Raw genomic sequence first — 26,336 nt, forward strand, 5'->3', positions numbered from 1 at the left:
ATCATTACAAGAAGGGAGGTTTTGCTGATTAGAGGTCCTGAGAGCTAACCTTCAAGGATATTATGCGGTATCTGGCCACAATGGCAGAGTGTCTCTCCAAAACTTTATCTGCCTCCAGAAAGTTCTCATACGCAGTTTAAAGAATGGCTTTCTTCAGAGCATGTGAGGCTAATCTCTCTATCACACAAGGGAGATTGTACTAACAAAGATTTAACTCTTATCTGGCAACGGGAGTGTTAACCAGCAAAATTTCCTCCAAAAAGTCAACATGTAAATAATTTTAAATGAACTTTTGTAAATAGCATAAATGAATTATGCAAAAACCTTACCCTTCCCTTTTAACAACAAAATGATGGCAAATCAAAGAGATGCCTTAATTCTTTATTCTTATTAGTTGCTCTCTGTTGTTCAGCTCTGGCCTCAGCATGATAATATAGCATTTTGGGGCAAAGATGCAGCCCAGTAAGCCAGCACTGGAGGCCAAGATGGAGAAGATCTCCACCATCACCATGTACTTCCCTTTGGTGCTCAGGTAGGTTGGGACAAAACACAACCAAACACTGCAAAAGAGCAACATGCTGAAGGTAATGAACTTGGCTTCATTGAAAGTGTCAGGTAATTTGCGGGCCAGGAATGCTGAGAGGAAGCTGAAGAAAGCCAGGAGGCCCATGTAGCCCAGGACACAGGAAAACAAGGTCACGGACCCTTCATTACATTGCACAGTGATTTCTTCCATTAGTGAGTGCATGTCTAAATCTGGGAATGGGGGAGAAGTTGCCAACCAGAGAGTACACAGACTTGCTTGAATCAAAGAGCAGGAAATGACAATGGAGTTGGCTAGTCTTTTCCCCACCCACTTCCTCAGGCTGGACCCTGGTTTGGTGGCCATGAAAGCTACAACTACGGTAATGGTTTTGGCCAGCACACAAGAAACAGCCATGGAGAAGATGATGCCAAAAGTAGGTTGTCTGAGGAAGCAGGCCATTTCCCCTGGTTTGCCAAGGAATAGCAAAGAAGATTGAAAGCAGAGCAGTAGAGAGATGAGGAGAGTGTAGGTGAGATCTCGGTTGTTGGCTTTGACAATGGGTGTATCTCTGTGCTTCACAAAAGCTAAAAACACTAAAGTTGTGACAATGGAGAAACAAATAGCAATTGAGGCTAAGCTGATCCCTAAGGGTTCTTCATAAGAAAGAAAGCTCATTGTTTTGGAGATGCATCCATCTTTGTTCCTGTTTCCATATTGGTCTTCTGGGCATCTGAAACAGTCATCCATATCTGAAAAACAGAAACAGGTCAAATTCTAAACAAAATTCATGGTCTTCTTCCGCCTCCCATATGACCGTTTTGGGATTTCAACCTGGACATTCTGAATGAACTGTGGTAAAATGGAAGTGCTATTTAGTTAGCCCACAGCTTACACACATTTGACCCTTGTGCACTTTACACAATTGGCAAGCAAATGAAAAACAAATAGATAAATTTAGGCAGAAAGGAAGCTTGTGTCTGGGTAAAAACACTTGGCCTATCCCACCTGCTATTGAATCCAATGTTTTTGACTATACACAATTTTGGATTTAGGTGTGATCCCCGGGATGTAACTCCTGGGTAAGTTGTGGGCTTTCTGTATAACAATAATTGTAATGCATGTTATGTGATACTGCATAGCAGCTATTACAACATCTGCACCTATTTTGGCTGGATGCAGAGACAGTGGATAGTTATTTTCATGATTTTACTTATAAACTGAAGCACAATCCAGATAAGAATGAGGCATTCTTTGTGGATGGTTTTCCCTAGATTAATTGGTGGTTGCTCCCCCAGCTTTGGCTGCCACCACAGCTGCCTTTTTCTGGACAGGGATAGCCTAACTTCTGTCATCTTTCCTTTGGTTATATATAGGTTAGATAACTGCAACAGGTTATAGATGGACCACTTCTGAAAATGGTTTAGAAACTACAGTTTGGGCAGAATTCTAGGGCCATGTTGCTGTTCTAGGCAAGACAGTGTGAACATAAAACTCACTCTGGCCTGACTGCACTAGGTCCCCATTAGTTTTGGGGCCAATTTCAAAGTTCTGGTTTTGACATATAAGGCCTTAAAATGCCCCAGGATGAAATCCTCCCAGGACTGCCTCTCCCCATATGAACTGTACCAGAATTTTCTATTGCCATCTGAGGCTCTTCTCTTACCCTCTCAACAAGAGATCTGGAGAATGGCAATCCCCAAAATTGACCTTTGGGGTGGTGGCTGCCCATTGGTGGAATGCTCTCCCTGGGGCGGCTCCTGTCGGAATATCATTATATATCTTTAGGCGCAAGGCAAATGTTTACTTTGACAACCAAGCCTTTTGGCTGTTAACCATATGTGGCCTTTTAGAAGTGGGTGGAATATTTCCAATGTATTTCTCTTTCCTCTTGGCTTTAATATGTGCATGGGGTTTATTGTTTATTTCAGGGTTGGCCCAAGATATTTAGGCACCTGAAGCAGATCCCAAATGGCATCAGGAAGAAAGGGGAATTGTAATAATTAATAAAACAATCCCAATGCAGGACAGTGGAATTCATTTTCCTGGGAATAAAAGGTATAATTTTGAATTTGTGATGTCCTGTGCAGATTGGCCAGACATGTATTCCTGGTACATCATCACTTCACTGTTTCCTATCTAGAACTGTGTATCTGGTTGTCTATTTGAGGGGTGCCCCATGGATTTTTGCACCTGACATGTGTTGCAGAGGCCACTAAGGAGAAACTTTAATGTCTGATCCAGCATCTACTAATAATAATCACAGTTTGATTTTGCCTCTTAAAAGTAAAAATTTGTCAAACTCTCCATGACCACCATCAGGAGTGTTAACATTTCTCTATGGACTTTTTGACCATTTGTTTTGCCCATTTTTATATATATTTTTTCTGTTTAGGATATCATAAAGTAGGTGTGCAACTACCATAGATCATTTTGTCTATTTTAGCGCTCACACTCAAATCCACATAAAATGTATTGCATGAGGCTTCCTCATTTTTCAAAATGTCCCCGGGAAGATATTGGAAGTCAACAGAGAAACATTCCAGGCAGCATGGTAGTTAAACATAGCAATTAGATCTAAAGTAGCAAACCATCCCAATCCTATCCAATGAAAATAACACATGAATTCTAAGTCACAAACCATTCTGGTCTGAAATCTTCCCTTCTGGACATGGAGCACAATCATAGCAGCAAAATTTCTCCCCTTCCTTCCTTTTCTTCTGATGACCAGGGGAGCAGCAGTCATTACACGCAGAAATAGGCACCACCTATCCATCAGGAGGAAAGAACATTCAGGTGGGGGAAAGTCTCCATTCCTCCCCATAAAAAAAATACAATATTTAATTTCTTTATTTGTTTTCTTTTTTGCTCATGAACTTGAAAGACTCATCTCAGAAATAATAATAATAATAATAATAATAATAATAATAATAATAATAATAATAATAATTTTGTTATTTGCACCCCGCCCATCTGGCTGGGTTTCACCAGCCACTCTGGGCGGCTTCCAACAAGACAAAAAATACACTAAAATGTCACACATTAAAAACTTCCCTGAACTACCTGAATATCAGGTAGTTGTTTATCTCTTTGACATCTGATGGGAGGGCGCCACTACTGAGAAGGCTATCTGCCTGGTTCCTTGTAGCTTTGCTTTTCGCAATGAGGGAACCGCCAGAAGGCCCTCGGCACTGGACCTCATAATCCAGGCAGAACGATGCGGGTGGAGACGCTCCTTCAGGTATACTGAGCCGAGGCTGTTTATGGCTTTAAAGGTCAATGCCAACACTTTGAATTGTGCTCAGAAACGTACTGGGAGCCAATGTAGGTCTTTCAAGACCAGTGTTATGTGGTCTAGGCAGCCACCCCCAGTGACCAGTCTAGCTGCTGCATTCTGGATTAGTTGTAGTTTCTGGGTCACCTTCAAAGATAGCCCCACGTAGAGTGCATTGCAGTAGTCCAAGGAGGAGATAACTAGAGCATGCACCACTCTGGTGAGACAGTCTACGGGCAGGTAGGGTCTCAGCCTGCCTACCAGGTGGAGCTGGTAGACAGCTGCCCTGGATACAGAATTGACCTGCGCCTCCATGGACAGCTGTGAGTCCAAAATGACTCCCAGGCTGTGCACCTGGTCCTTCAGGGGCACAGTTACCCCATTCAGGATCAGGGAGTCCTTCACACCAGCCTGCCCCCTGTCCCCCAAGAACAGCACTTCTGTCTTGTCAGGATTCAACCTCAATCCATTAGCCATCCATCATCCAACCGCCTCCAGGCACTCACAGAGGACCTTCACCGCCTTCACTGGTTCTGATTTGAAAGAGAGGTAGAGCTGGGTATCATCTGCATATTGATGGACACCCAGTCCAAACCCCCTAATGATCTCTCCCAGGGGCTGCATGTAAATGTTGAAAAGCATGGGGGAGAGGACAGAACCCTGAGGCACCCCACAAGTGAGAGCCCAGGGGTCTGAACACTCATCCCCCAACACCACCTTCTGAACACGGCCCAGGAGGAAGGAGCTGAACCACTGTATAACAGTGCCCCCAGCTCCCAGCACCTCTAGACGGTCCAGAAGGATGTTATGGTTGATTGTATCAAAGGCCGCTGAGAGATCCAGCAGAACTAGGAAACTGCTCTAACCTTTGTCCCTAGCCCGCCGGAGATCATCAACTAGCGCGACCAAGGCAGTTTCAGTCCCATGATGAGGCCTGAATTGGAAGGGATCCAAATGGTCTGCATCCTCCAAGCGTGCCTGGAGTTGTTCAGCAACCATCCGCTCAATCACCTTGCCCAAGAATAGAAGATTTGAAACTGGGCAAGAGTTGGCCATACTGGCCAGGTCTAAAGATGTTTTTTTAAAGAAGTGGTTTAATGACTGCCTCTTTCAGCGGATCTGGGAATGCTGCCTCACAGAGGGAAGCATTCACCACCCTGCAGAGCCCATCACCCAGCCCTTCATGGCTTGTTTTTATTAGCCAGGAAGGGCAAGGTTCAAGGAGACAGGTGGTTGGTTTCACACGTCCAAGCAGCCTGCCCACATCCTCGTGGGTAACAGATTGAAATTGATTCCATGCAACTTGATCAGACAGGGCTCCAGCACTCTCCTGCCCTGGCCCTGCTTCCACGGTGGTGTCTACCTCCTTCCGAATATGAGCGACATTATCTGCAAAAAACTTTGCAAAATCATTGCAGGAGATCTTGGGGTCTTTACAAGGCCCTGGTGGTACAGGTGGTTCCATTAAATTGCGGACCTCCTGAAAGAGTCTCCTGCCACTATTTTCTGCAGATGCAATAGAGGTGGTGAAGAAATTCTTCTTCACTGTCACTATGGCCACTTGGTAGGCTCGATGTGGAGCTCTAACGCGTGTCTGGTCCGATTCAGAATGTTTTCTGCCACCGACGCTCTAGTCGTCTCAACGATTGTTTCCTCACCCTCAGCTCCGAAGAAATCCACAGGGCTGTCTCGGCTCCATGCAGTTGGAGAGGGCGCTTCGGAGCCAGACAGTTGATAGCCCTGGTTAACTCTGCATTCCAGCGGGCCACCAGGGAATCAGCTGAAAGGCCATCAGCATGGGATAAAGCATCCCCTACCACTTTCTGGAAACCATTTGGATCCATTAAGTGGTGGGAGTGGACCATCTGAATTGGTCCCACCTCCCTGCAGAGGGGAAGGGTTGCGGAGAAGTCCAGTTGCACCAGGAAGTGATCTGACCATGGCACTTCTTTTGTTTCACTTTTACTTAGTGTCAGGTCACCCGTGTCACTAGAGGTAAACACCAGGTCTAAGGCATGTCCGTCACTATGAGTCGGGCCAAACCTATTCAGGGACAGCCCCATGGAGGCCGTGCTTTCCACAAAGTCCTGAGCAGCCCCTTGTAAGGTCATGTCGGCATGGATGCTAAAATTCCCAAGGACAACCAAACTAGGTATCAACCCAACTAGGTCAAGGCCAGACCCAGAGGCAGGGATAGTCTTCAAACAACGACTAAGCCTGCTTCCTTGGTAATGACATGGTCTGGTCTTAGCGTAACTTCATCTCCTGCCCATGATCACAGAGATCGGATGTCTTAGTGCTCCCCCCCCACCCCGTGGAACTTGCCCCAGCCACTGTGTTGGCTGGGGCCCACTCCCAGGCAGCCCTAATCCTGCCCCTTAAAAACAAAACGTAAACTATACAACAACCAATAAAACAGCAAAAAAACAGAACAGTTATACTAAAATTAATCCCCAACCAGATATCCATCCATCTCACCCACCTACCCCCCCCCAACAAAGCAAAAAGGAGAAAGAAAAAAACTTAAAATGCCACTGTCTGCTTAAGGACATTTTAAAACACATTAGCCACTTGGAACAGGGAAGCAACAGCAGAACAACCCCGCACTTCCCCAAGAGTTTGTTCCAAATGAGTCCAGCCCCACTCTCTAGGCACTGCCACAGGAGTCCTTTTGTAGATGGGAGAATGAGGGCCTGGGCCACGCCGCCTGGGCCAGCTGGAAAAGGCCTTGGAAGGGAGCAGGCCCTGCAGTCCTCACCACAGCCGATGGTCCAAGCCTCACTGCAGCATGATTCCTTTTGTAACCGGGTTGTGAGGGCCTGAGCCACGCCCCCTGGGCCAGCTGGAAAAGGCCTTGGAAGGGAGCAGGCCCTGCAGTCCTCACCACAGCCGATGGTATAAACTTGTGCTATTAAAGTAGAGCATGAATCCCTATAAAGGTGGATAGGACAACTGATCATTGGTCCATCTGGCTGTTTTTTTTATTACAGACCAGTGTTATTTTCAAAGCCTACTTGGAGATGCAGAGGATTGAACATGGGACCATTGCATTTCAACCATTTTGTTATTCAGATGAGCTCTGGAGTTTTTCCAGTGGGACAGAGCCTGCAGGGCCCACAATCACAATCCAGGACCCATACCTGGTTAAAACCCTTGTGCCATGTAATCTTGTCCTCATGAATGATGATTCTTCTTGCTTCAAGAGCATCATTGTCCACTTCACCAACTTTCACTCGAAGGAAGGACTTGTTTGGGAATGTGACTATGTTCATGATGTCAAGTGCACCTCCAGTTTGCTTTTTACCATTGAAACTCACTGTTTCTCCAGCAGAGTTGTTAAATGCAATGTCAAGAAGAAAAGGGTGGAGCTAATTGGAACATAACAAGACATAAAGGGGTTAAAAACATAAAATTTGCAAGTATGGTTTAGCACAGGTCAATAATCTAAACTTTAGGAAGCCATTTAAGATTACCTGGAACGCCTTTCAGAAATTGAGCATTTCTGATTGGCCCAAGTCTGAGGGAGGTCAAAAGGTCTCTAATACAGAGTTTGACTGATACCACCCTTTCCCCCAGTCTATGTTCTGCTGGGTTTCTGGCTCATGTGAATTCTCTGAAAGGGTTTTAGAACAGAATTCTTACCAGGCCATGACCCAAGCCTACAACACCATTTTAAAAAAGATATCACATCCTGGACTGAGTCTGCTGAGCCACAATTAACCTAGGATGGATGGCATATATTGGAGCATCTTCAATTTTGCTGGGCATGAGGAACTTAAGGTTGTCTCATCCCACTTTTCACCCATTAAAATCTACCCTCCTCCCAGAAGATATTGGGTTTGCATTGTTCCATATTTGTGAAAAATCTTCTTTTTTGTCCCCACAGATGGGCCAGTAATAATGCAATGTAGATTAAATTTATTCTGAGGGGGAAAGTAAACCAGATTAAAGGTAAAAGGTACCCCTGCCCTTATGGGCCAGTCATGACCGACTCTGGTGTTGCGTGCTCATCTCGCTTAAGAGGCCGGTAGCCAGCGCTGTCCGAAGACACTTCCGGGTCACGTGGCCAGCGTGACGAAGCTGCTCTGGCGAGCCTGCACCAGCGCAGCACACAGAAACGCCGTTTACCTTCCCGCTATAAAGCGGTACCTATTTATCTACTTGCACTTAAGGGTGCTTTTGAACTGCTGGGTGGGCAGGAGCTGGGACCGAACGACGGGAGCTTACCCTGCCGCAGGGATTCGAACCGCCGACCATACGATCAGCAAGTCCTAGGCACAGCGCCACCGGCGTCCCTTTATAAACCAAATTATATCAACATAAATTCCTGCACTGCAGAGGATTGGACTACATAACCCTTAGAATCCCTTCCCACTATGCAATTCTATGGTTCCATGATTCTACGTTTCTCAGGGAATTGTACTTGTGGATGATAATTTGGGTGAAGTCTCATTTTGGACTACTAAAGCCATTGAATTAAGAAGAATTTGATTTCAACACTTTACCTTGAAAGGTTGCAGATTCTGATATTCATATTTTTTATCTCGGGCCATTGCTCTCTGGTTTGCTCTCGTTGAATAAATAACATGCAAAGCATGAGCCACAACATAGACAGCATTGTAGATACTGTAGCTGTGGCCAGTCATGCCCATTTCAAACTGAGGTCCAGGAAGGCTCATTAGCCCCTCATCGCCAGTACATGATTCATTGGCTTCCGTTGTCAAACTGGGGTTTGGGAATGTACAGTCAAATGCTTGCTCCCAGAAGTCCCTAAGAAAACCATCTTCTTTTATTTTATCAGGCTTAATGCTCTGAAGAAATTCATTGAACCCTGGAGGCTCTTTTGAATGAATTGTGAAGGAAATGGAACCTTGAAAGGTCTGAAGATCTAAAAGCTTTTGGAAAGCCACTAATATGAAATCAATCTGGGTTGTTATGATCCACACCTTTCTAAATGATGAGCTTCCCTTCTTTTCAGAATCTCCTAGAACCAGTACAGCTCCCATCCATATAAGGGTTAAAGATTCTCCAAAGATTATACATGCACTGACTTTATCATCTGTTAAAGAGAGATAAATATCCAAGAGCACATCAAGTGTTTCACTCAGCTTATCTACATTGGCTACATGTGGTATTTTTTGTATGAAGGATGAACAGATTCCATGCCTAGAAAGCAATGGTTCCAGAGTCTGCAAGAAATTTTCTCCACCGTCACCTTCCAAAACAAAAAGTCCAATCCATTTCCATCCAAAATGCTTTAATAAGCTGATGATCCCAATAGACTGATGGCTGTTATTGGGAACCAAGTGGTAAAAGGAAAGGAACTGGTCTGCATCACTCTCCCCTGGAGGAAATGACCCATATGTGAGCTAAAAGGAAGTGTACAAACATTATAGAGTTACCTATGGATGAACCTTCATTTTGATCCTGTGCCTGTTCACTCAACAAAGTTTAAGTCAGAGCCATTCATAGATTCAAGAACAGTTCAACGCAAGGACTCTCCTAGATAATTTTTTTCTATTGTTATGGTGATTTTTAAAAACCTGAATATTTTCCTTCACCATATATATATATGTGTGTGTGTGTGTGTGTGTGTGTGTGTGTGTGTGGAATTTAGCCCTGACTTGCAAGGCTAGCACCTCAGTAAACAGCCTATTTCTGAAGCATTATTATTATTGTCATCATCTTCATAATCAACATCCTATTAAATGGAATCCCAGTCAGTAATATGGCTGCTTCATTTTACGCCAATTGCCGTTCCAAATAGGATGTCCAGGATAGTCAAATGACCAATCTGGATTATTAGTGACAGAATAATATAAATTGTGAAAAGCCCATTCATCGGTCCTACCTGTGGTATCTTGTAGAGGCCTATGGTGTCAGCCATAGAGAGGGAGGTATCAAAGCTAAGTCCCCCAATGATGGCTATAAGGTTTTTTTGAATGTCACATTTGTAGTTGGGGACAAATCTATGTGATTTGAAAAGTAGGTCCAGAGTTGTCCGATAGGTCATCCTTGCATCGTAATAACTGTCATAGATGTGGAATCCAAGGGTGAGATTGGGCAAGATCTTGGGGCTGTCATTTATCTCTTTTATAGCAAATGCCAAAGCAAGGGTGTGCTGGTAGAATTTCGTCACCACACTACAAACGAAGTTAGATATTCAGAATTTCTAGTGTAAAATCTGCAATGTGCTGAATCAACATATCACAAAATTGATCATTTCTGTACCTCATATGTCTAAGGTAAGAAACACCATATAGCCCCAATGGCATTTATTTTTCATCAGGTCATTTGCATTCTGCATATTAATTCGACAACTCCTATTGTTAATCTCTTGCTTTTCCTTTTCAATTGACTAGATTTTTAAAACTCTCAGCTCTCTTTCCGTGTTCAACCACTTCATATTCATGATTAAGTGTGCTCTGGACCATGAAAGCCAAAGTCCTAAACTTATCAGGAAATAAATTCCATTTACTTCTTGGTAGACAGTCTTGGACAGATTGCTGCTCTTTGGCAGTTTGGTGGACCATCAGTTTTTCATCTAGAAGGTCCCAGGCGACAACTCCAGGTAGTTCTGGGAAAGTCTCCCTGCTTGAAACTCTGGAGATCTGCTATCCATTTCGGTTTCCAATACTGAGCAAGATCAATCAATGGTCTGACTCAGTATAAGGCAGCTTCTGGTGTTTATTTGTAAGAATACACTGTAAGTTCCTTAAAGTTAGCTCTCATTTAAACTAATGAAGCAAGTTAGTCATGACTTTCAAGGCACCATTGATCCTAAAGGGAACAAATCTGACAACATCCAATTCAAACCTGGGTATGTCTATTCAGAATGACATCCAGATTTGTTCAGTGGGTCTTACTCTCAGAGGATTGAGGCCTTAAAAATTAATTATCAGAACCATAAATTATACAATAAAAATCATATAAAAATTAAAATCAGAAATCAAATAAATATGGCGTAAATATGTATTCTAAGATGCCTGTGTGTAAAGATTGAAATAGAAGGTGTCTTCCTATCCCCTGTTTTTATCAATTTAAATATACCTTAAGCATCTGTGTCACTTTTCGTAATTGGGAAGACCACATCAACTGTGGGGAAATGAGAATTCACTGTGCCACAGTCAGCAAAATATATTTACTTTTGTCGCAATTAGTATTTATATTGGATCTGATCTGATTCTAAATATGTACTGAATTGTTTTTTAAATTGTTCTTTTATGTGCAGATGTCTTAGCTCTTTTCACATCTCAGGATGATAATTCAAATGGCAATTGTGCTGAAAATAGAACTGGGAGCAGAAATTACCAATGTTTACTCATTCCTTTCATGTCCAGAAAGGAAATCAGTCCAGGGAATACAATCTGCAGGTGCTGCTCCAGTTGCTTGCAAACTGCAAATGGTACACAATTTATTCGATCCCCTGCCCACCCATTTCAAAATAAATTACATATGTTACATAAATTTACACCAATGGATAGCCAGGTGAATAATTTAGTTTTTGATGGAAGTTAACGTTTAGAGGACTGGACTCAGCAATTCAGGTGCCAATTAAAGGGCGGAATGCCTTTTTAATTCCTGGTCTCATGAAGAGCACTTCAAAAATGAAGTAAATAATGAATAATGAAATAATAAATAGTTTCCATGGCTTTAAGAAGCATGAGCTTGGAATTTGAGATAGGAAATTGTGAAAACACTTTGTACTCCTTAAAGGTGTTTTGTGGGTGGGTGTGTATCAGGTGGACAGGATTTGAAACATGCTCTCTCTTTTCCACGTTGCCTGTATTTTTTTTCTTTTCATTTCCACCCTTTTCCTCCACAATATTTGTACTATGTTCTATGTAGGAATTGTACATTTATATGGGGAAAATAAAACCAAACATACCGCCTTCTCCCACATTTTTATTTTGGCAAAACAAAAGTCTGTGTTGAACATCTCTTAGCTTAATAAACTCAGATACTGATTGAGAATGAGAAGGGTTCAGGGATGAATATACTGGAACTTTCTTAATTATGTAAATGCTTCTTTGTAAACCAGTAGAATTATTCATGCAATCGAAGCATTTTTATCCCCTTATTCAGCCAACAAAGCAGCTTACATACAACAGTGAGAAGAAACTTATTGCTTTAAGGCATAAAATCTGGAAGACATAAGACAAAAGGAATGGGGATTTGAAGGGATAAGTGGGGAGACCCTTACTATGGAAATGTGAACATATTCTGTGAAGGCTGTTCTCTGAAGAAAACTTCATAGAATGCATAAAAGATCTGAGAAGAAATCCCACCGATGATGAGGCCACCTGGCTGGTACCTTTCATGAGGAACTGGAAAGGGGTCACTGATGGGACACCTAGTCATATCTGCATTGCACACTCCAGGCACTTGCAAAAACAGCAGCACCAATAGACAAAACATCCTAGCAGTGTGGCTAATTTCCTCTTTCCACAAGCCTCGTAAGACGAAACACCTTCCAGTCTGTGCATACTTCTTAGATGATTTCCGTCACTTTAATCCTTCTATAGTTTGCACTTTGCTGCTCCTGTTTCCTTTGAGAGGAAGGGACTACATTGGGTTAGGAATTTCTCTGCCAATACTATTCTAAAAGAGGTTTGTGAGTTGCACCTTAGAAACAGGGAGTTCCCAATGGAGCCTTGATTAGAAGGCGAGATTGCAAGCACCCATTTCAATTTTGGCCAATAACGGGGAAATGTGAGAAATGAAATGAACATGGCCATGCCTGGAAGCTGCCCCTACATTAACTATTCTACTGAATAGAGTATTATTTATTCTAACAACATCTAGGCTTGCTTATTAACTCTTTTCATGTGTCTACTGCAAAGCCCCTTGAGCTTTGATGAATTGAACAAAATACAATGATTTGGTTAATTGAATGGAGAGACATTTTTTTTCCAGAAGTTTAGCGCAGAGTGGCACTTTTGGTAACCAATGCATTGAGTTGGGTTTGTTTTCTAAACTGTGACTCCATGTTACCTCTGCCCGTGAGTTCTGTCCTGAGCAAATATTGCCAGGAAAGTCAGAGTGAAGCCATTACTTTTGTAGATGCACATCACAGTCAATTTTTTTAAAAATATATATATATATAGGCATTGTTAAGATCAAGTATGATTTTAGTTCTGTGTATTGTAAGCCACCCTGAAATAAAGTGATTAAGAGTGATATCAAAGTGTTCAAACAAAACAACCCCATATTTCATTTATACTGGGGCTTGGGATGTAATCCTGCAACACCAGGAAAGATGCATTATCCAGGTCAGGATTCACAGTGGAATGAAAACTTTAAAATGTGACAAAAGATAATAATTGCTTGTGATTCGAGGACCCAATCCCCGCTTGGGGAATAAAGACACGTGGACACAGTATGTAAGGTTAATGGGTAAGGAAAAGGCCACAACTTTATTGATTACAGAATGTGAGAAGGTATTGGCTTAGGCATTGGACCACAGAGGGGTTAACCAGCAGTAGGGGGAGCCTGTTGATGCTAATACAACTATAAGCTCTCTCCTGATGTCACTGAGGGTCGTGCCATGGCCCCGCCACACGGGCATCGGACAGGATCCATGACCGCCGGATTCCTTTAGCGGAATACCCAAAATTGTCGGGGAAGGCGATGGCCACACCTTGCGCCTCAAAACACCAACAACACATTCCAATGCCTAACCGCCAAATACCATGAAAGTTGTGACGGTTGCTACGAGGTAGGCGGAAAAAACCAAGAGGTCGGGCCAATTTAGCCAATTGGAAAAACTCCTACCAGGCCCCCTGGTTGAACAGGGCGACCAACCAGAGGTCCATAGCAAAGTCTCAGGAAAGCTAATCTAAAGGGAGTGGAGGATGGGTGACTCGAAGAAATGTGTGTGCAATGGTGGGGATGGCTGGCGCGGCCATGTTTGAGCGGCAAGCCACGCCCCCACCGAGCTTCCCTATTGGGTGTCCAACCGGGGAGGGGCGTGGTGCGCCAGCCCTGGAGTTGAAGCAGGGGGCGGAACGCCCCCTGCATGATGCGGGAATCGTCTCCCGCTCATAACCCCTCCCCCCCTGGAGGAGGAGAGGCTTTTTCCTTGTAGCAGTAGAAGTATTTCCTCTTCCTTTCAGCAAGGATTCCACTAGTATGAATTGTCCTGTGAATCTCTAATTTGGGACTAGAATATTTTATCAGTTCTAAACCCGGTCTCAATAAACCAAAGGGAGCAAAGAAACGGAAGGAAGCATCTCAATGTAATCTGTAGCTTGACTCAATACAGCAAATCATCAGAACACATTCCTGTTTAGAAAACCCTTGCCAGGCACCGCTTCTCTGTTGATCTGCTGTGGAGCTCAGCTTTCCTCTGCTTCCTTCTTTCTTTTTCCTTTTTTTCCCATCATTTTCAGTTTATATTATTTTGTTTACTGTTTTCATATAAAAAAGGTAAAGGTAAAGGACCCCTGACAGTTAAGTCCAGTTGCAGATGACTCTGGGGTTGCAGCGCTCATCTCGCTTTAAAGGCCAAGGGAGCCAGCATTTGTCCACAGACAGTTTTTCTGGGTCATGTGGCCAGCATGACAAAGCTGCTTCTGGTGCAACGAAACACCAAAACCAGAGCAGCACACGGAAATGCTGTTTATCTTCCCGCCTGAGTGGTACCTATTTCTCTTCTTGCACTTTTTGGCGTGCTTTCGAACTGCTAGGTTGGCAGGAGCTGGGACCGAGCAACAGGAGCTCACCCCGTTGAGGGGATTCAAACCGTATGCTAAGTAAATGGAAGCTTTATTACACATTAGTGTACCAAGTACTCATTTCATAAAAAACAGCTCCTCTGCTCTAATTAGCATATTTAAATAGGTCCTATCTTTCACAGGGATGGTGGCAGTTAGCTGAGAGATATGAGGTGAGGGGAATAATCAGGATTTGGAGAAGCAATAGAAACTGTGTGAGGAGACGTGCAGATCATTTTAATTGAACTTGTGTAAATAGTATAAATGACCTGTGCATAAACCTTACCCTTCATTTATAATATAATGGTGGCAAAACTAAGTGATACATTAATTCTTTCTCCTTATTAGTTGTTCTTTGTTGTTGAGCTCGGGCCTCAGCATGATAATGTAGCATTTCGGGGCAAAGATGCAGCCCAGTAAGCCAGCACTGGAGGCCAAGATGGAGAAGATCTCCACCATCACCATGTATTTCCCTTTGGTGCTCAGATAGGTTGGGATAAAACACAACCAAACACTGCAAAACAGCAACATGCTGAAGGTAATGAACTTGGCTTCATTGAAAGTGTCAGGTAATTTGCGGGCCAGGAATGCTGAGAGGAAGCTGAAGAAAGCCAGGAGGCCCATGTAGCCCAGGACACAGGGAAACAAGGTCACCGACCCTTCATTACATTGCACAGTGATTTCTTCCATTAGTGAGTGCATGTCTAATTCTGGGAATGGGGGTGAAGTTGCCAACCAGAGAGTACACAGACTTGCTTGAATCAAAGAGCAGGAAAGGACAATGGAGTTGGCCAGTCTTTTCCCCACCCACTTCCTCAGGCTGGACCCTGGTTTGGTGGCCATGAAAGCTACAACTACGGTGATGGTTTTGGCCAGCACACAAGAAACAGCCACAGAGAAGATGATACCAAAAGCAGGTTGTCTGAGGAAGCAGGCCATTTCCCCTGGTTTGCCAATGAATAGCAAAGAAGATTGAAAGCAGAGCAGAAGAGAGATGAGGAGAGTGTAGGTGAGATCTCTGTTGTTGGCTTTGACAATGGGTGTATCTCTGTGCTTCACAAAAGCTAAAAACACTAAAGTTGTGACAATGGAGAAACAAATAGCAATTGAGGCTAAGCTGATCCCTAAGGGTTCTTCATAAGAAAGAAAGCTCATTGTTTTGGAGATGCATCCATCTTTGTTCCTGTTTGCATATTGGTCTTCTGGGCATCTGAAACAATCATCCATATCTGAAAAACAGAAACAGGTCAAATTCCAAATGTAATTCATATTCATCCTCTGTCTCCTATATAACCATTTTGGGAGTTCAACCTGAACATTCTTAATGACCTGGGATAAAATAAAAAATGCACTTTAGTATTGCAATAAGCCCCAAACACATTTAAGTTGTGTGCATTCGGCTTTACTCGCTTGGCAAGCAAATTAATAAATAATAATAAAAATAAAATAGGAGGAAAGGGAGAGTGCGTCGGGCATAAAGGCTTTGGCAATCCCTCCCACCATGGAACCCAATGTGTTTTAACCATACACCATTTTTTGTTTTAGGTGTGATTCCCCAGCATGTAACTCACATAACTTGTGGCCTTACTGTATAACAATTATTCTTAGATTCCGACTAAACATACATAAAAACTTTCTGAGAGCTTTTCGAAAGGGGAACAATTTCCCTCAAATGGTTGTGGACTCTCCTTTGGAGGTTTTAGGCAGAAGTTGGATGGTCATATGTAATGCATGCCTTAGCTGATATTTCTGCATTGCAGGTGGTTGGACTAGATGACTTTTGGGGTCCCTTCGAACTCTACAATTTTATGATTAGGCTTATTGTATGGTATTGTGGAACAGATGATCCAACTTCTGAACCTCTTTTGGCTGGCTGTGACCACATACCTAATTCTTTTATTAATTATTATACTTATCTTACAAAATGAAGCAAAATAAGACTGATGAATTGTTAGTGGGCAGTTCCTTAGACCAGAGGTTGATGAGAGACTGCCTGGTCTTGGCTGGCTTACACTGCCTAAGCTTTGGCTTATGGCTCCATCTGGACAGGGATAGCCTAACTTCTGTTCTCTATGCTCTGGAAATGTCTAGGTTAGATTACTGCAAAGGCATAATTTTCCTTATGTGATGCCTTTTAGAGATTGACCAGTAGTCAATCAAGCCCTGGTATATCACCACCTCACTATTGCCTATCTTGAACTACCTATGTCTCTTGCCATACAACTTTAAGCTTATGTGAAACTTCTCACTGTTGATACAGAGGGGGCTTAACTTTCCTCCCAAACATAGCAAATGTTGCAGAGGGAATTAAGGAGAAACTTAACTCTCAGACCCAGCACCTACTACTCATAACCACACTTTGATTTCACCTCTTAAAGGCAGAAATTTGTCAAAATCTTCATGATCATCATCAGGACCACCATCAGGAGCATTAACATTCATCTACTAAGTACTGTATATCTTCAGCAACAAACAATCTCTCTGATGAAAATAGAAATGAATTCTATGTCACAAACCCTTCTGGTCTGAAATCTTCCCTTCTGGACATGGAGCACAATCATAGCAGCAAAATTTCTCCCCTTCCTTCCTTTTCTTCTGATGACCAGGGGGACAGCAGTTATTGCAGAGAGAAATAGGTACCACCTATTCATAATGGGAAAGAAAATTCAGATAGGAGAAATGCCCCTACAGAAAAATATTATGTAATTTCTTCATTTATTTAATTTTTGCCCAGGAATGGGAAATAAACACTTTCAAGAAACCTAAACTATAAACCTATATTACAAAAGTAAAGCGAAAATCCCTAAGAAAATGCAAAAGAAATTGCCCTTTATGACTACAGACTATTGTTATTTTCAAGCCCTACTTAGAAATGAAGACGATTGATCATGGGACCATTACATTTCAACTATTTTGTTATTCAGATGAGCTTTGGACTCTTTCCAGTGGGACAGAGCTTGGAGGGCTCATACTAACCCTCCAGGACCCATACCTGGTTGAAACCCTTGTGCCATTTAATCATGTCCTCATGAATGATGATTCTTCTTGCTTCAAGAGCGTCATTGTCCACCTGTCCAACTTTCACTCGAAGGAAAGACTTGTTTGGGAATGTGACTATGTTCATTATGTCAAATGCACCTTCCATTTCATTTTTACCATTGAAACTCACTGTTTCTCCTGCAGAGTTGTTAAATATAATGCCACGAAGAAAAGGTTGCAGCTAATTGAAACATAACATAAAGGGGTTACAATTGATATGAAATTTAACATAATGCTGTGATTTGGAAAGTCCCCACTATTTCTAGATGTACAAGCTTAGGTGAGGGCAAAAGGCCTTTAATTCAGAGTTTGGCTCATACAACCCCTTCCCCCTAGAATGGGTTTTCTGGGTTTACGGGTCATGTGTATGAGCTGAAAAGGTTTTAGAATTGGGATAATTTTCACCCTGCCCTCCCCCCAACTCCCCCTCTTTATAACCTATCAAATCCTTGACTCAGTCAGCTGAAACACGGTTGACCTGGGATGGAAGACATAATCAGAGTATCTTCTGTATTGCTGGGATGGGAAACATCAGATGGATCAGCCTGAGAGCTAAGGATTCCAATAAACCCTCATCCCAGCAGATCTCAGTTTTGGCTTGCTGGATTGCCATGAGATGATGTAAACATAAACCACATACATTCCTACATTGCTGGGATTGGACTAGTTGAGCCTTGGGGTCCTTCCATCTCTAAAACTCTATGTCTAAATGATTCTAATTTTCTCATTGAATAAATGTATAATGCCATTTCATCAGGTACTGGTTGATACAACCCCTCCTTGGAATATTCAACCCACTGAATTAAGAAGAATTTGATTTCAATATATTACCTTCAGAGGTTGCCAGTCTTGAAGATCCAACTTTCCATCTGCCATTAAAGTCTTCTGCTTCAATCTAGTTGAGACAATGGCATGCAAAGCATGAGCCACGACATAGACAGCATTGTAGATACTGTAGCTGTGGCCAGTCATGCCCATTTCAAACAGTGCCCCCGGAAGGCTCTTCAGTCTCTCTTCCCCAGTACAATGTTCGTTACTATCGAAAGGCACACTGGGGGTTGGCAATGTACAGTCAAATGCTTGCTCCCAGACGTCCTTGAGGAAACCATCTCTGTCTATTCTATCAGGCTTTATATTCTGAAGAAACGTCTTGAACCCTAGAAGCTCTTCTGAGTGAATTGTGAAGAAAATGGATCCTTGAAAGAGCTCAAAATCCAAAAACCTTTGAATACCAATTAATACGACATCAATCTGCGTGGTTATGATCCAAACCTTCCTAAATGATGAACTTTCCTTATTTTCAGGATCTCGTAGAAATATAACAATTCTTATCCATGCAAGAGCTAAAGATTCTCCAAAGATTATACATGCATTGACTTTATCATCTGTTAAAGACAGAAAAATATCGAAGAACGCACCAATTGTTACACTCAGCTCATCTAAATGGGCTACTTGTGGTATTTTTTGTGTGAAGGCTGAACAGATTCCATGCTCGGAAAGGAATGGTTCCAGGGTCTGCAAGAATTTTTCTCCACTGTCACCTTCCACAACGAAAAGTCCAACCCATTTCCATCCAAAATGCTTTAGTAAGCTGATGATCCCCATATATTGATGGCTATCATTGGGTACCATGCGGAAAAAGGAAGGGAACTGATCTGCATCACTCTCCTCTGGGGGAAAACATCCATATGTGAGCTAAAAGGAAGTGTACAGGCATGATGGAGTTAACATTAACATAAACCTTCATTTTCAGCATGTGCCTATTCCTTCAACAAATGCAAGTCACAACTTTCCTGTTCCAGCTAAGTTTTCTAGAGTTATTGTGATTTTTTAAATAAAAAATTCTGGTAATTTTTCTTCATCCCTCATACTATAAATGTTCTGAAATTTCAGCACTGATTTCTAAAACTAGTTCCTCGGTTTACAGTCTTTTTCTGAAGGTCTGTTATTCTTTTCGTTGTCATTCTCATCATTATAATTACTATTGGCCTTGGTGAAGACTTGACATTTTCATCCCCAAAAAGATTTTTGATTTGAGTTCCTACTGAAATGAGGCTGCATTTTAATGTTGTATTTTAATCTTGTTTTTAAGTTGTATTTCAATCAATAGTTTTTATACCTTGTGTTAGCCCCCCTGAGCCCAGTCTTGGCTTGGGAGGGTGGGGTATAAATAAAAATTTATTACTACTACTAGTAGTAGTATCTTTCTAAATTGAATCCCAGCTAATAAGATTACTCCTGTATTTTGCTGCTGATGTTTCAAAGATGTTTTCCAATTGAGCTTCATGGCCAGTCTGGATTATAAGCAATGGAAGAGTGTACATTGTGAAAATCCACATCCCTGTTCCCATTCAAAGCTGCTACCTGAGGAATCTTGTAGAGGCCTATGGTGTCAGCCATATAGAAGGAGGTATCAGAGCTAAGTCCTCCAATGATGGCTATGAGGTTTTTCTCCATGTCACATGTATAGTTGGGGATAAATCTATTCAATTTGAAAAGTAGGTCCAGAGTTGTCCGATACGTCATCCTTGCATCATAATAACTATCATAGATGTGAAATCCAAGGGTGAGATTGGGCAAGATCTTGGGGCTGTCATTTATCTCTTTTACAGCAAATGCCAAGGCAAGGGTGTGCTGGTAGAATTTCGTCACCACACTGCAAATGAATTCAAGTGTAAATTCTATAGTGTATGGAATCAACATATCATAATATGGATCATTTCTGTCTTAAATTAAAATATATTTTGAAATGAGATTATTTTCTCTTCTCTTTCTAAGAAACACCAAACAATCCATATAACATTGATTTTTCATAAAGTCATTTGCATTCTGTATAGTTGAAAAATCTGTAGTAAATCTGTTGCTTGTACTTTTCACCTGACTTGATTGAAAAAACAGAACATAACCCACAGCTCTTTGGTATGTGAGCAATTCTTATACCAAGTTTGTCCTGGACCATGAAACCTAGAACCCTAAACACAGTGACTGCCTAGTATTGTCTTTCCTGAATTTCTGCTGTAGTTTGCTTTCAAATTCGCTTTTGTCAGTCTTTGGACTATAATAAAGAATGTGTGTGACAATCTTATACTTATCACGAAATAAGTTCCATTGAACTCTGTGGGGCTTACCTCTTAGTAGACAGTTGTGGGTGGGTTGCTGCTCTGCGACAGTTTGGTGGATCATCTGTCTTTCTTCTAGATGATCCCAGGTCCAATAGTTGACATCTCCAGCTAGGTCTGGGAATGTTGCTGTGCTAGAAACTCTGGGAACTGCTACCCATTACTGTTTATTATACTGAGCTAGATTAACTAATAGTATGACTCTGCATAAGACAGCTTTTGGTGTTTATTTGTAGGACTGCACCATATGAGCAAAGTCCTAGGTACCAAGACAGTTCCCCCCACCCCCCAAAAAAACCTACACTTTCACTCCACCCTCGGCTCTTTGCGACCTCATGCATTTAACATCAGGACATCGTGTTGGATTCCTTCAGTCATCTTGAGTGCACCATAATTTCCTTACAGTTAGTTCATATTAAAATCCATGAGACTAATTGTGACTTTCAACATCCCATTGATTCCAATAGGAAAATATCTGACACATTCCCATTCTAACCTATGTATTTCTATTCAGAACAGCAAACCATTTTGTTCAAGTGCATCTTATTTTCAGAGGAATGAAGCACTCAGATTTAGCAGTGTGTGTGTGTGTGTGTGTGTGTGTGTGTGTGTGTAAAATATACAAATGTTCATTAAAAAGTTCCATCCCTTTACAAAAATTATACATTAAATGATACAATAAGAAACATAGAAAAATTAAAATCAGAAATTAGATTTTGCGTGGACAGGCGGAGTCCCCAGATCCCCCGCGGTCCCCCCGTCATGCGGAATAACGACTCGAGACAACGTGCTATGGGATTAAATTGGCCACAACTTTATTGAATTTCAAATGTGGGTAGACCTTGGCTCAGGCATTGGGCGTTCTCCCTCCCCAGTCCCCAGCCGGGGATCTAGGGAGCATCAGGGTTTTTCAGTGTGTGTGTGGGGGATGGGCCGGCTCTGGAGAACATATGTTCAAGCAGAGACAGCCGCCCCCGTTACGCCGCCGCCGCAGGGGAGAGCAATGACAACCTTTCGGCGCACGGCCAAAGCCTCCCTTCAGAAACCCCTTTAACGGGGAACCCTGGTATCGCCGCCGCAAAGAGGAAGATGGACTAAAGGATTCCGCCCAAGGCCTGATACTGCCAAAGTTGTGACGTTTTGCTACGGGAAAGGCGAAACCTGCCAATGCAGGGAAATTCCTTTCCGGCCCTTTAACAGCGACCTTACGTAGCAGCGCCCGCATACCTGTGAAGAAAAGTTAACCTGCGAAACCTGTGAAGAAAAGTTAACCTGCAAAATAAGGCATTAACTGAGGGTGGGTAGGGTGGGAGAAGCTCTGGAGCCAAGTGAGGATTCCCAGGTAAGATCCTCCCTCTATTGTGTGGGCAGGTAATCCCTCCCCTACCTGGACTGGTCTCCTTGGCAACGCTTCCCCCAGGTGGGATTGGGCAAATGACTGAGGTAGGCGGAGACCTCCAGGTACCCCACCTGAGGGAAGGCAAGGCCAAGCCTAAGCTATTGGAGCCGCTCGAGATCCAGGGGCTGCACGCGTCCACGCAAAGGGCGCCCCCCGTTTTTAAGCGGGGAGCGGTCATTACATAAACATTTATGTATTCTAAGATGCCTGCATACGTTTGAAGTGTAAGAAACATTTTCTGAAGGAATGTAAAAGTTGAAATAATGTGTTTTACTGCTTTTAAATTGTTCTTTTATGTGCAGATGTCTTAGCTCTTTTCATGTCTCATGACGATAAGTTCAATTGCAATTCTGCTAAAAACAGAAATGGGAGCAGAAGTTACCACTGTTTGCTCATTCCTTCTATGGCCAGATAGGAAATCAGTCCTGGGAATATCATCATCATCATCATCATCATCATCATCATTTATTTGTATGCCACCTTTCCATAGTTAAAGCAGTGCTCAAGGCGGCTTACAATATGACAAGATTTACACAATTACCAGCATAACAAAAGTCATAAACAATAAATAAAACACTTCAAAAAGTACACAACCGAATGGAAAGCAATTTCAACGCAAATCATAAAATCTAAAACTAAGAATATTGCATTAATAGCAATCACAATTTAAAATGACATAGATAAAACATAAAAGCCATTTTTTTAAAAAAACCAAACAAACAAAAACGGAGCCCTCTCTGTCCAGCAGCAGCAGCAGCAGCAGCAGCACTCCTTGATGGAGCCTGTCAGGCCCTTCCCCAACCCAGGTGGAGAGAAGCAGGGCAGGGCCCTTCAGGTTCCATTTGCATACAAGTGGCAAATGACAAATGATTTATTAAACGTCCCTCCCATTTTTTATTGTGTTTCTTGTGCACTGAAATTAATTGCATGAAACAATACATAAATTCATCTCAGTGGACAGTCACATGAATAGATTAGTTTTTGGTGGAAGATAAACTTCAGCAGAACAGAACAAAATCTGTGTTGCATGTGATATATACAGGGTAGAATGGAAAACAAAGCCTTTTTTTCATCCTTAGCCTCATGTAAAGCAATTTGGAAATGAAATAAACAATATCAAATGAAGTAATAAATAGTTTCCATTAATCTGAGAAGCATGAGCTTTAAATTTGAGAGAGAACATTTTGAGAACACTTTGCTCTCCGAATGTGATTGAGACTAAGGAGTGCCCAGAGGTGGATGTATTTAATTATTTGTGACCCAGTATAATTCTTTCTTTACTTGAAGTGTAAAGAAAAGGAAAGTGCAAAAAGAAAATGACATCTGGGAGAAAATCACTGCTTCTTACACAGAAAATCCTGGACATCTACTGTTAAATTAAAAATCACCCCGGGCGCCAATGTAGTCCCCAATCCACCCTGGACATTAACAAATTATTCTGGTTCATATGGCAACCCTGTTTAATCTGAAATAAGTAGGTGCACAAATGGTTTTTTAAAAGGCAAAAGGAATTTTAAAAAACACTTTCGTGGGGAAGAAATAGTTTGTGAAACTGGAGGGCCAGCTTTGATACAGCACTAGTTTTACTTTTGAATTCAGTTTCAACGTTATCTTTTTCATCTTTACTCTCCACCTCCCAAACACCAGGGCTGTGTAGAAATCACACATACTTTGGGTGCAGTTAAAGCCAAACTTAAACCTCATTCCCTTCTCTCTATCGCTTTATAAAATGGAGAACAATTGTCTGTGCTGAAAGTCTGCAAGCTGAGTAGAAGAGTGGTGCCATTTTCTTTGGGGATGGAAAGCAATACCCAGGCAGTGACTGACAATGAGAAGTACTCAAGGGTTGACCTGTTGGAGCTTTCTCAATTATGTAAATGCTTCTTTGTGAACCAGTATAATCATATATTTGCCTGAAGCATTGTTATCCTTTTCAGCCAGAAAAGTCTTCCAAAGTGGCTTACATATTTCAGTGATAAGAAACTCGCTACATTAAATCTTAAAATCTAGGAGACATGACACAAAAGGAATGGGGATTTGAAGGGATACGGGGGAGACACTTACTATGGAATTTTGAACATGTTCTGTGAAGGCTGTTCTCTGAAGGAAACTTCATCAAATTGATAAAAGATCTGAGAAGAAATCCCACCGATGATGAGGCCACCTGGCTGGTACCACTCATGGGGAACAGGAAAGGGGTCACTGGTAGGACACCTGGTCGAATCTGCATTGCACACTCCAGGCACTTGCAAAAACAGCAACACAAATACACAAAACATCCTAGCAGTGTACCTTATCCCATTTCACACAAGCCTCTTAAGGAGAAAATAAAGGGAAAACGTGAGAAATAACATGAGCATGGTCTTCTCTGGCCTTTGCCTCTACCCTCACCACTCTGCTGAATACAATATTATTTATTATAACAAGTTCTAGGCTTTCCTATTGAATTTTTCCAAGTGACTACTGGAAAGTCTCTTGAGCCTGGACAAACTGAGCAAAATATAATGATTTGTTTAATTGCATGAATAGATAGTATTGTTTTCAGAGTATTAGCTCAGAGTAGCAGTTTTGATAACCAACAAGTTCAGCTGGGTTTGTTTTCTAAAATGTGACTCCATGTTACCTCTGACCCTGAGTGGCCCACTAAGTGGCAAGTGGCTTGAAATCTTCTCTGGCGAATGAACATAACTCAGGAAAGTCAGAGTGCTGCCATTTTCTTTGTGGATGCAAAACAGCAAATCCTGAACTAAGGGCCACACAACCCTAGTTTTACAGAAGGCAGGGAAACACATTTCTTTACACTAATAGTCTAGGGAACCTCCTCCCGCAAAGCACAACACACCCACACACCAGATGCATCATCAAAAAGAGGAGAATTAATCAATTGATTATCCAGATTGTTAAAACTTCCAGATGGTGTTTTGCTTGCATGGGTAACCTCCAGATTGCATTAAGAATGCAGTGCACCTTTTGTGAGACTGCCCCTGAGGCTGGCTTGGAATGCGCAGCTAGCGCAAACTGCGGTGCTCACTGGAGCAAAGTTTCACCATCATGTTATGCCACTGCAGATGAAGGAACTGAACTGCCTGCAAATGAGGTCAATGTGCTGGTATTGGTGTACAAAGCCATATACAGCTTGGAACCACAATACATAAAAGAGAATTTCCCCTTTATGTAGGCTACTAATCACTGTGCTATGCAGCTCCATATCTTCCATTCCCATTTCCAGTTTGCCATGATTTTGTGTCCTTAAAAAGAAAGTCCCTTCCATTTCCTCTTCTTTCATTCTGTTTCCAAAAGGCCGGAGGCTTGGTGACTATTCCCTCTAAATTCATTCCAACTTGTACACGGGATCCTTTCTCTCGACTCTATCTCTGTCATCTCATGAAGTTTCTTGCTATCTCTGTCAATGGATTCATTCCGCTCCTTCAGCATAACAACTCCATCATTTGTCTGGTTCACCCCTCCAGGCACATTTGTGAAGGTCTTGTCCATTCCATCACCTGCAACCATTCTCCATTTCTGTTCAGGCAGACCTTGATCAGTATCCCTCCCCCCCCCCAAAGAACCTGTGTATTCTTTGGTCTGATTTTTCTCTGATCAATTTTTGTTCATCATTTTATACTTCTCAACTATGAACTCTTTCAATTGCTCACCCAATAAATACCACACAATACCAACAATCAGTGGGGTATTCAACAATATCTTTGCCATATTGGATTATATTTCTCTCCACCTTAACAGTCTCTGCCTTGAAGTTTTGTGTCTGTCTCTTTAAGAAAGAAGCCAGTACTCACAGAAAGGAAGGGGGTTAAAAGTAAGAAAAAATGATAATTCTTAATCACCAGAGCATCCTTATCCATTTTTAATCTTTCTGAATCTGAAATAAATAGGTATGTCTTTGGTTTTACTTTACAGTCTGTTAGATATTCTAACTAATGTCTCTTTTTATGACAGCAGTCAAGTAACATTCCAGGTGAAAATTAATTGGCAGAAAGGGTCATCCAAGTTATAATCTCAAAATATCCCAATATCAAATATTGTTAAATGAAGAGAGGCTTTGCTGATTTGAGGTCCTGAGAGCTAACCTTCAAGGATATTATGCAGTATCTGGGCACAATGGCAGATTCTCTCTCCAAAACTTTATCTGCCTCCAGAAAGTTCTCATACTCGGTTTAAAGAACGGCTTTCTTCAGAGCATGTGAGGTTAATCTCCCTATCACACAAGGGAGAGTGTACTAACAAAGATTTAAGTCTTCGCTGGCAA

At 42.1% G+C, this 26,336-nt stretch overlaps 2 protein-coding genes across 2 annotated transcripts; both read right to left on the minus strand.

The window, feature by feature from the left end:
* Positions 1-373: 373 nt before the first annotated feature.
* On the minus strand, positions 374-10,033 carry LOC128399194 (vomeronasal type-2 receptor 26-like). Its single transcript, XM_053360441.1, has 6 exons — positions 10,029-10,033; positions 9,649-9,940; positions 8,744-9,166; positions 6,938-7,165; positions 3,165-3,291; positions 374-1,275 (listed from the first exon to the last, which is right to left on the minus strand). The coding sequence occupies exons 1-6, from the start codon at positions 10,031-10,033 to the stop codon at positions 374-376; spliced, it is 1,977 nt and encodes a 658-aa protein (XP_053216416.1).
* Positions 10,034-14,839: 4,806 nt separating this feature from the next.
* Positions 14,840-25,582, minus strand: LOC128399195 (vomeronasal type-2 receptor 26-like). Its single transcript, XM_053360442.1, has 8 exons — positions 25,411-25,582; positions 24,134-24,314; positions 19,916-20,207; positions 18,537-19,246; positions 18,383-18,446; positions 17,505-17,732; positions 17,029-17,155; positions 14,840-15,741 (listed from the first exon to the last, which is right to left on the minus strand). The coding sequence occupies exons 1-8, from the start codon at positions 25,580-25,582 to the stop codon at positions 14,840-14,842; spliced, it is 2,676 nt and encodes an 891-aa protein (XP_053216417.1).
* Positions 25,583-26,336: the final 754 nt, after the last annotated feature.

Source organism: Podarcis raffonei, chromosome 13 (genome assembly GCF_027172205.1).
Source record: "Podarcis raffonei isolate rPodRaf1 chromosome 13, rPodRaf1.pri, whole genome shotgun sequence".
Taxonomy (NCBI): domain Eukaryota; kingdom Metazoa; phylum Chordata; class Lepidosauria; order Squamata; family Lacertidae; genus Podarcis; species Podarcis raffonei.